The sequence below is a fragment of the Andrographis paniculata genome, unplaced genomic scaffold (assembly GCF_009805555.1).
Source record: "Andrographis paniculata isolate CXL003 unplaced genomic scaffold, ASM980555v1 Contig98END, whole genome shotgun sequence".
NCBI classification, from domain to species: domain Eukaryota; kingdom Viridiplantae; phylum Streptophyta; class Magnoliopsida; order Lamiales; family Acanthaceae; genus Andrographis; species Andrographis paniculata.
In genome coordinates, this window is record NW_026137637.1 from 98,942 (window position 1) to 109,739 (window position 10,798).

At 38.2% G+C, this 10,798-nt stretch overlaps 2 protein-coding genes across 3 annotated transcripts; one reads left to right on the forward strand and one right to left on the reverse strand.

Annotated features, from left to right (window-relative positions):
* Nucleotides 1-652: 652 nt before the first annotated feature.
* Nucleotides 653-3,938, forward strand: LOC127243822 (eukaryotic peptide chain release factor subunit 1-3). 2 transcript variants are annotated; one of them, XM_051263998.1, is made up of 2 exons: nt 653-807; nt 2,204-3,938. In XM_051263998.1, exon 2 carries the CDS (start codon nt 2,237-2,239, stop codon nt 3,545-3,547), a length of 1,311 nt encoding a protein of 436 aa, XP_051119955.1. In that variant the 5' UTR covers nt 653-807; nt 2,204-2,236; the 3' UTR covers nt 3,548-3,938. The 2 variants fall into 2 exon arrangements, with proteins under 2 accessions (XP_051119955.1, XP_051119957.1); XM_051264000.1 differs by lacking the exon at nt 653-807 and adding an exon at nt 834-979.
* A 670-nt stretch (nt 3,939-4,608) lies between these two features.
* Nucleotides 4,609-6,930, reverse strand: LOC127243739 (transcription repressor OFP13). Its single transcript, XM_051263903.1, has 2 exons — nt 6,919-6,930; nt 4,609-6,285 (listed from the first exon to the last, which is right to left on the reverse strand). Exons 1-2 carry the CDS (start codon nt 6,928-6,930, stop codon nt 5,308-5,310), a joined length of 990 nt encoding a protein of 329 aa, XP_051119860.1. The 3' UTR covers nt 4,609-5,307.
* Nucleotides 6,931-10,798: the final 3,868 nt, after the last annotated feature.

The following is a 10,798-nucleotide window of genomic DNA, read 5'->3' on the forward strand; positions in this document are numbered from 1 at the left end:
CTGTTAAATGATTCAAGTAATAATTTGCAAGTTGAGTCTGTACCACTAACAAATTTGAGCCGAATTTGTATGTTAACAAATTTGAATGAAGCTCGAACAATAAATATTTAAACTCGTTAGACTAGTTTAACAATTTTACTCGAACATGCCATGTCATTGTTTATATCATAATAGTAGACAATAAATATAAACATATTGAATTCTACCAGGCCCAAAGATTAAATTAATTAATTTTAATTTAAATGAGAATATAATTAATACAATTTTTTAATGAAATAAAAATAATTATTATGACTTATAATGGTAGGATTGGATTTTATATTGAGATTTGAATAGTGAAAATTTTGTATTTGAATAATTGTATGATACTTGATGTGATGCTTTAAATGTAAAATTTATATTTAATATATAAAAAATAAAAAATGTATATTAATTTGATTTTTTATTTAACAGAAAATTTTCACACAAACACACCCTAAAATATACATTTTTTTTTTCATATTTTTTATTTTTAATATTACGTCATGTTTAATAATACTATTAATTCAAATTAATTTATTAATTATTAATGTTATAGAAATCACTCAAAAAAAAAAAAAGAAAAAAAAAAAAAAAGAAAAAAAGAATCCGAACAAACCGAGCGTCCTAGGGTTTTCGCTGTAAGGAAAATTTTAGAAAATACATTTACTATTATTATTATATGTATCTAAAGAAACAAACGATAGCAGCGGCGGCGGCAGCGGCAGCCAAGCGAGTCTAGATATCGGTCGCTCCCTCAGCAATCGTCGTCTATCATCCACAGACGAAGTGAGTACCCAACTAGAAACTCGGTTGACAATTAGTTTTCCAAATTTAGTTTTCTCTTCTTTTTATAAGATTATTAGTTTGCAACTTTCTTCAACTGCATCGATTAATTCCTGAAAAATCGCCGGGCAGTTTTTTCTTTTCGTTCTTTCTTGTCTTACAAGCTCGATGTGAGGTAACTGAGGTGAAGGGCGCTTTCTTCGTCGGTCAAAGTGGATCTGTTAGATTTAGTGTTCTCTTTAGTCATTTCTAGATTTCGATTATATTCAAGATTATTATGTTTATGGATTAGATCTATCTATAATATATGATTAATAGCCCCATTTAATTTTTGTATTTATGCGGGCGGCATGAATGAGTGGTTTCTATTTGTATTCAATACGATGAACGGGGGAGCTGCTTTGGCCTCTAGTTCAATGATTGGCCTCTAGTTCAATGACTTATGGATTTAAAGCATTGCCCAGAGAAATACCCGTAGCTGTTTATAATTGCTTAGGATGATTGTTCTTGTTTTTATTTTCTTCTGGTTTCCCAATTGCTATTGCTTGAGGTATAATTATTTTATGTAAACATACTGTTTTGTAACGAGTCCAACGCTAGAGTTCTACAGAACCCAACCTCTGATGGTGGATTCAACTTTGATAGAAGCTTATCGGTTTAACAATCATTATTGGAGTACTAATTCTCTTCCAATTGTAAAATGAGCGTTGGCTAAATTTCTATGATTGATGGTGCAATATTGTGTTCAAACTTGTGATTTGTCTGCATTTCTCAACGTAATTAAATGTTAATTGATTCTCCAACATATGTGATTCTGTAAGTGGTAATTTAATTTATTGTTCGGGAAACATGCATAAAGCTATGTTAAATGAAAAGCCTTGAGTTCAAAATTTTCACGCAGTAGGCATTCAAATATTGTTTCGAAGTTTCACTTGAGTCTGAGTGGCCATTATAGAGCAACTTTATTATTTCCAACTTTTAGAAAGAATTTGAACTCAATATTTGAAAAAGAAGAGCAGTTTGATTTTAATTAATAGTTTTTCTACCTTGCTCCAAATATTTGTGGATAATAGTTTATTGTAATTCTTTGTTCTATATATTAACATTTAGAAGTTATTGTTTTAGGTTACTGCTGGTAAAATACAACAATAAGGTTGTAGTGTTTTTTCGGCTGTGGTTACGGAGACTGTTTCAGAACTATATTTCTTGTTTATATGTTTGTCACCTGTAGATGCTTGGGATTTTTGGTGATGTCAAATGTATCATGTATATAATCTTGAACCCTCAGGGATTATTAGGAGGAAAATTTGTCTGTAATCAGAGAATATATTTCACTCTTTTCTATTAGTCATCCTTGTGTAAATTGATTTAAAAAGTTGCCATTATCCTTTCTTCTCAGGTTATTTATACATTGCTGGTAATACTTGTCCCCATGGCAGAGAATCAAGAAAATGATAAGAATATTGAAATATGGAAAATAAAGAAATTGATTAAAGCTCTAGAATCTGCTAGAGGAAATGGTACTAGCATGATATCCCTAATCATTCCCCCAGGCGATCAAGTATCCCGGGTCACGAAAATGCTTGCGGAAGAATATGGGACAGCTTCCAACATTAAGAGCAGGGTAAATCGCCAATCTGTGCTAGGCGCAATTACTTCTGCTCAGCAGAGGCTTAAATTGTATAACAAGGTTCCCCAGAATGGCCTTGTTCTCTACACAGGAACTATAGTAACTGAAGATGGAAAGGAGAAAAAGGTCACTTTTGATTTTATGCCTTTTAAGCCCATCAATGCTTCTTTGTATCTTTGTGACAATAAATTTCACACTGAGCCTCTGACTCAACTCCTGGAATCTGATGAGAAGTTTGGGTTTATTGTCATGGATGGGAATGGGACTCTTTTTGGGACATTAAGTGGTAACACTAGGGAGGTACTTCACAAATTTACGGTTGATCTTCCAAAGAAACACGGAAGAGGTGGACAATCAGCCCTTCGTTTTGCCCGTCTTCGAATGGAGAAACGACACAACTATGTAAGGAAGACGGCTGAGCTGGCCACACAGTTCTTCATTAATCCCGCCACGAGCCAACCTAATATATCAGGTCTAATACTGGCTGGATCTGCAGATTTTAAGACAGAGTTGAGTCAGTCTGATATGTTTGATCCTCGCCTCCAAGCTAAGATACTCAATGTGGTTGATGTGTCTTATGGTGGCGAAAATGGTTTCAATCAGGCAATTGAGTTGTCTGCTGAGATTCTGTCTAATGTTAAGTTCATACAGGAAAAGCGCTTGATTGGGAAATTCTTTGAAGAAATAAGTCAGGATACTGGAAAATATGTTTTTGGCATAGATGACACTATAAAAGCTTTGGAGATGGGCGCTGTTGAGACATTGATAGTTTGGGAGAACTTGGATATAAATCGGTATATGCTCAAAAACTCTGTGACCAATGAGATTGTTATCAAATACTTGAACAAGGATCAGGAGAATGACCAGAGCAGTTTCAAGGATGCAGCTACATCTGCAGAATTGGAGGTTCAAGATAAAATGCCACTACTGGAATGGTTTGCCAATGAGTACAGGAACTTTGGTTGTTCACTTGAGTTTGTGACCAATCGATCCCAAGAAGGATCACAGTTCTGCCGAGGGTTTGGTGGCATTGGGGGAATTCTTCGCTACCAGCTCGATATTCGATCTTTTGATGAGCCGTCTGATGGAGAATATTACGAGGATTCAGATTAAGAGAGCATCACTCTATGCTATCTGCTATTGGCTCCAAATCAGGAAGACAAGATTTGAGAAGTGGTCATGTGTAAGTTATTGTGGCTTCTTGTTGCTTCTGACTTTTTGCTTATGCAATGCTGGGTTCCAACTTTTTTATTCTTGTTGCTGGTACTGTCTCTGTTTTTTGGTATCGACTGAGATAAGTTAAAAGACCGTTTGCTTATCTTGGCAGTTGTTTGTGCCTGCGTACCCTTAGCCGTTCTTGGAACCCTGGATGAATGAGCTAAGGTTATGCATTAACCCCTCCCCCCTCCCTCTCCCCCTCCCCCTGCTGTTAAGTTGTCATATTTGGAAATTTTTGCAACTACTTTTGAAGATAATGTGGCTGTGGCTGTGCACTGCTTTGTGAGTTTGACATGTTACCTAGCAGTCGTGATTATGTTTTCTTAAAGTAAGTTGCTTGCAGTGTTCCTTCTCGCTATCGTCGTGTTGGTGCATGCGATGGTGACAGTCCATTATGTGAAGTATTTGAAAAGTGAAGGACCCAATAATCTCACCCTCTCTCTCTCTCCAATTGTTAAAATTGCAGTGCATATGAAAATGCTGGGGGGGGGGGGAAGAGATTTAATAGCACAGAAAATGTATTGTTGTCTGCAATCTGTTAACTCCATCCGCATCTATGGTTACTGGTTGGCCTTAAGATACCATCAATGCGCGCTTGCATTGAGTGAGTTAATGGGTGGACGTTTTGGATGGAAATGTTTGTGGGTTGGGATAGATAGATAGATATATATATGAGAATGCAGGGAAGTGAGCGAGTGAGTCGAGTCATGGGAGGGAGAAGAGGCATCTGTGACTTGGGAAGTGAGTGAGTGAGTCGTGTCATGGGAGGGAGAAGAGGCATCTGTGACTTGGAGTGAGTGAGTGAGTGTTGTCATGGGAGGGAGAAGAGGCATCTGTGACTTGGGAAGTGAGTGAGTGAGTCGTGTCATGGGAGGGAGAAGGCATCTGTGACTTGTGAGTGTTCCCAAATTGGTGCGGAATGAATAATCAAATGTAATGTGGGTTGCGTGGTGAGGGGAGTCTCCTCAGTGTCTGCTGCTGGTGTTTCCTTGTCAAACACTACACATGTAGCATTCATTGCACCAGAGTGTATATTGGCAGGAGGAGGAAGCGGTTGAGAATTAGGTTGGTAGGAAGGTAGGTACCAAATGGGGTTGGGGTTGGGGTTGGGGTCCCTTTTGCTGGCTGGCTTTGCTTTGCTTCGGTTTGTTCGTACCCTCACCTTTCTCAACCTCTGCCTGCCTGCCCTCCCCCTCTTGCACACTATCTATCTGTCTGTCTGTCTATCTGCAATCCAGACTTTATAGCGGACATGGCATGATCCAAGTTGATTCGACTCAAGCAAGCAAGCAATGGCGCCACTAGCTAGCTAAGTTAAGCTAATCCAGCAGTGCGGCTGTGTCTGTCATGTCATGGTGATTAACAAATAATACATCTATATCCCGCCCCGCCCCCGCCCCCCCACTGGTTTCTTCTTCAACCCTAAGACCGACCGAGCTAGTATGGGTAGTCGTCGTTGGCTACCAACAAAAATACCATACATACATACGTACGGTAGTCACCTGCAGTAGTAGTGTTGGTTCCTGCAATGAATACACACACACACACGGACACGGCTGATGCGTTTGAAGTTCATGTCATGTGATTCTCATTAATTAATGAATCGACCAATCAATTAGTAATGTACAATGCAAGTTACAACGTATTACACCCAGCTAGCGGCCACCTGCTGCAGCTCCTCCAAGTAGTACATCCACATGATCCTCGTCAATATAATTATCCCCCACTCCCAAATGATGAGGACGATCCAGCTGATGATGGTGATCCCCCGGTGATGAGAAGCAGGACTCCGCAGAAGAGTAGCAGGACGTGAGATCCGATGAAGTAGTAGCGCTGTCTACAGCTGCTAGTCGGTGCTGGTGCTGGTGCTGGTGCTGCAGCAGGAGCAGCAAGTCGAGGAATGCGGCGACGATGAGGGCGTGGTTGGCGTGGGCGTTCATCCGGAGGTACCAGCCCAGCAGCTCCTCCAGGCAGTCCCAGTCCTTGACCAGCCCGTGGGTCTCCACCATTTCCTGCATCGATCTCTTGAAGTCCGTGTACGGGTCCTCCGACTCCACCGCTAGGGCCACGCTCTCCTTGAATGGCGGCAGCAGCACCAGCAGATCATCATCATCTTCATCTGATGATGATGATGTCCTTGATGATGCCGTCCTGATCGCTGCTTCTTCTGCTTCTAATTCTAACTCTATCTGATCATGAGCTTTGTCAAGGATGGAGCTGGTCCGCTCGGGCTTGAAGAAGAGCCGGTCCGACGACAGCTTGACCCGCCGGATGATTGTCTCAATGGAGGACGACTGGTCATGATCATGACCATGACCAGAGTCGGAGGAATTATTGTTATTGTTATTGTTAGTAGTAGTAGTAGTAGTAGTAGTACAAGTGTTGGTGAAGGTCGTCGTCCACCAGGAATCGGGGGTTTCATGATGGAAGGAGGTGGAGGGGTCGAGGAAGACTGAGTTGAGGGTCTTGTAGACATCGTCGGCGGATCGGCCTCCAGCAGCTCGGAAAGAAAGGGTCCTGGGGTGCTTGCACGAGGCTCTTGCTGCTGGCCATTGCCATTGTTGCAGCCGCTGCTTGGGCTTCTTCAAAATGGAAGGGATCTTCATGATTTTCCTCGACACACATACATCTATCTATATTACAATCGAGCGAGCGAGCCAAGTTGTGGTGATGAGATGAGATGTGTATGGCGAGCGGCTATATATGATTGGTTCTTCAGCTCTCTCTCTCTCTCTCTCTCTCTCTCTCTGTGTGTCTCAGGATGGATGGATGGATTTATGGGTATTCTTCTTAATTTGGGATGCAGAGCGGAATGCAGGTGCTGCTGTGCAGATGCGCTTATATCGTCAAGTTATAGCTCATCCCCTCCTTCTGCCGCTATGTGTATATATATATATATATATTAGTATTATGAGGGTGATGAGCTGTAACTGCGAAGCAGCTAAAAGGAAGATATAATTCTTGGACAGTACATGACCCACCCACCCAACCTGCAGGTCCCACATCTAGCAGCAGTGTTTTGTACTTGTGTTTGTGGGTGGGTGGGTGATGAATGAATAATTAATTATATTTATAATGAGTAATTAATGAGGGTGTATGAATGCATGTATGCATCTATGTATGTATGTGGGAGGAAAGTGGGAATTAAGGAGATTAAGGATCCACACAGACAGATCGAGATTAATAATATATATATATATATAATTGTTTTATTTGTCGGAGAAGATCATCGATCCATCCATCCATCCATCGATAGAGGGCCATACCCTGCTCTGCATAGCATACCCATACGATAATTATAACATGAATAACACTATCATATGTATCATGTGTGCTTTATAATTGCAAGCCCACCTCTCCTATAGCGAGCTAGGTAGGTAGGTATTTATTATTAATGAAGTGTTGAATTGAAGTGAAGTGAAGTGAATGGGGCGGGGGTGGTGCGACGTGCGAGTAATTAATTAATGCCGCCTCAACCGTGATCGATCAGATGTGCACCTGACCCTAACTAGGCTAGGATGCAATTGCGAGCTAGCATGGTTCTTTCTACTAATTAATTCTTAATTAATGAGAGAGTTGAAGGAGAATGAAATATATATTATATACTACTACTACTACTACTACTACTTTTGTACATGGATGGATAGAGAGATGGATGGATGGATAGAAGATGCATGCAGTTGGATGAGCTAGGAGAATATATATTATAGACAGCCCTGCAGTTGCAGTTGCAGGTACATACGTACGTAGTGTAGTAGCAGCTAGGTGATCAGTTGAGTTGAGTTGAGTTAATAAGTTTACAATACCTCTGTACGCACGCATGCAGCTGACTTGTTACTACTATTAGTTAATGGATGAATGAATGGCCTACTTAACTAATTAATTCTGGTACTACTACTAGCTAGCGAGTCTCAAGTTATCAATGCAATATCTACTCCATTACCCATTGACCTTCCCCCCATTCATAATTCATTCACTCATTCGTCTACCGAGAGAGAGAGAGAGAGAGAGAGAGACGAGCTTGAGATCAATTAAAGAACATTATCATGAGCTTATTTATATTAATAAAATTAAAGCACGATGATGCATGCATGCATATACATTTAATAGTTTCGTAATGATGCATATATGGCTGACTCTGATTGGTTAATTAATTAAGTTGTTATATATAATAATAATAATAATAATGTATAGGAGGGAGGGAGGGAGGGCATTTCTCAGTTTGATGCCCCCATTACCATTACCATCACCATGAATCATTCATTATATTATCATGACCTATTCATTATTAATTATTAGGCCATCGAATCAATAAGATAAAATATGCATGTATATCCATTCCCCTTCCCTCACAAAGTATGTAGTTGACTTGATGATTCTCATCGATATATCATGCATGTGGGATATGTATTATTTCTTAGCTATCTATTTAATTTTTAAATATGGGTTATATATATATATATGATAGTTGGAAATATAATGTTTATATCATATGCGATATTTGAGTGGTTTTGATTGAATTCTACCTAATTTATATGCGAATTGTTTATTTGTGTGAGCAGCGGAAAATATCAAATTTGGCATAATTGGCAGAAAAAATAAAAAAAAATTCAGATTTGCACAACCTAGTTAGTCATGATCACCTTTGATATGAGATATTAATTGAACGCCAAAAAACCCATCTACAAAATAATTAGGGCAAAAATTAAATAAGAAGAGAAAAACACACGCCTATCGAGAGGGGAGAACAGCTAGGACAGATATGCGCAGGAGCAGGAAACTGACAGACTCGTAAATCGCGCAGAAGCAGGAAACTGACAGACTCGTAAATCGCGCAGGAGCAAATAGACAGAGAAGATTTCCCCCTCCCACTATGACTTTATCTTTTTCTTTTGTTCTTTGTTATTTGATTATGGAGTAGATACTTTTCTGCTTTGAGGGGTAATAATATTTTGGTTCTTTTGTTTTGGAGATTCTTGATTTTCTTTATAAAAGTTCTTTTTTATTATCAATATTTGTTTAATTCTAAAAATAGCTGATGGTTAGATTGATGGAATATTTTGGTACCGATATTTAAATTAGTCTGATAATCTAAAGTCAATTCAGGTAGGATATCCGTAATTGTATTTGCACTTGAATATGTGACAACCGGGTTGAATAGTTCATTCTCGGGGTTAGACAATCAAATCTAATTGCTCCTCCTAGGTAGTAATTGTTTTGAATTGGATTTTTCTAGATTACAATGCGGTTAGGCAATATTCTTATGGGCGCACCTAGGTTTATTTGCTTAATTAGGGGTAGTTAACGGTCGTACCTTAATTACCTACACAGTAAGAAAAAATTGATTGTCAAAGCTTGTTGATAACTATAACCAATTTTTTGATACTTTAATAAGAATTAACTTTATTGAATTAATGATAAAATACAATTGTTATAACTGCATCATCTCTTGAGCCAGACATCCCCTTGACAGTAGTTCCCTTAATTTAATTGCTTTGTTATTTTATTTTCACTAGATAATAAAAGAAAATTCTTCATTTATTTACTGCACTAAAACACGAAAGAGTGAATCACACAATCTCTGTGGAGACGATCACTTTCCTTATATTACATTAAATTGTGATCACAGATTAGGTGAAATATTTGATTGACCGCGCGACATGTCAGTGCGTGTGTGTCTCCCTCCCGCCCCCATCCCCACCCAATAAATGTTCTTTTAGTAATATCGATGGATGGATCAAGTACATATACATGTTATGTCGTGCTTCAAATCAAATTAAACCAAAAAATTATGGTCTTATCTCATCATATATAGATTATTACCTCAGTGAGTGTTGTGAATTCCAAATAAATAAAAAAAAGGAAGACGACAATAACCATGTATATATGTATGTAATTAACATTCACTCGCATATATATTTTGATGAATGACAAGCTAAGGTTAATTTATTACTTTATTTTGTTGCATTAATTACAACCACCACCACAATGTATCCATTCCGCCATGCATCATCATCGATATTATAATATTAGTTTCCCAACACACAAAAATATACTTGAGATTATATATATAAAAAGAACACCGCGCGTAAGCATGCATGCATACATACATAAGCTCGATCTGATCCGATCCATATCGTGCATTAAAAACAGAAATCCAAATTAAAGAGGGAAGAGAGGGTGAATGACGATCCAATTAATTAATTAACTAATTAATTAAGTTCATCGGTCATCAGACACGCCTATGCTATAAAGGTAATAATTAGTTAGTTAATTAATTAATTATAAACGCTTAGCATCTACCTACCTAGCATGGGCATGTCTGATCCATGTCTAGTACCTCCCCAATCCCATTGCGGCATCCATTATTAATAGATCATTACTAATCGTTGGTTCGTGTGTGTGCGCTGGATATAATGGAGTTGCTTGCCTTGATTGGATATGATCGTATATATATATATATATATATTATGTGTATGTACATATGTATGTTTTTGTAATTATAAAAGTATATGATTAGAAAGGTAGCCTAAAACCATCGGCATAGGTGGTTTCTTCAATTGATAATGTGGAAGTTGAGAGAAACGATCTGCTGTGGATGCTCTCTAATATAATGAGTGAATAAACACATGCATGCATTATATGATTGATTTGACCGTCTGTTTGCATACTGGCAGACAAACCCGACGACACTGATCGGTATCAGTATGTATATATACATACAAATTAATTATTAACTGTACACTAGTAATTCTAGCTAGATTAATACTAATATTGTTTAATTAATTAATTAATAATTAGTTCAATGATTGATGATATTAATAAAATATTTGCCAATGAACTTCCAAGAAGGTGAAAAGAAGCAAATAATTATGGCGGCCTCCCTTGAATTACGTACTAGTATTATATATATTCAAAATTATTATATATCCATCCTACTCAGTCCTCATCAATATATATAGACATGGCTGGCTGGCTGGCTGGCTACTGCGGTACGTAATAATCTCAAAATTGAACAACCACCCAGCATTTCATTTCCCTCTTTCCATCTCCTCATATTATTATTAATTAGTATATGATGGAAGAACTGAAGTAATATGACTCAACTACTCTGCACGGCACGATTATTATATATGCAATTTGAGA

Bases quoted from the DNA above. Each gene is read 5' to 3' on its own strand.
- LOC127243822 (XM_051263998.1), top strand. From the start codon at position 2,237: ATGGCAGAGAATCAAGAAAATGATAAGAATATTGAAATATGGAAAATA.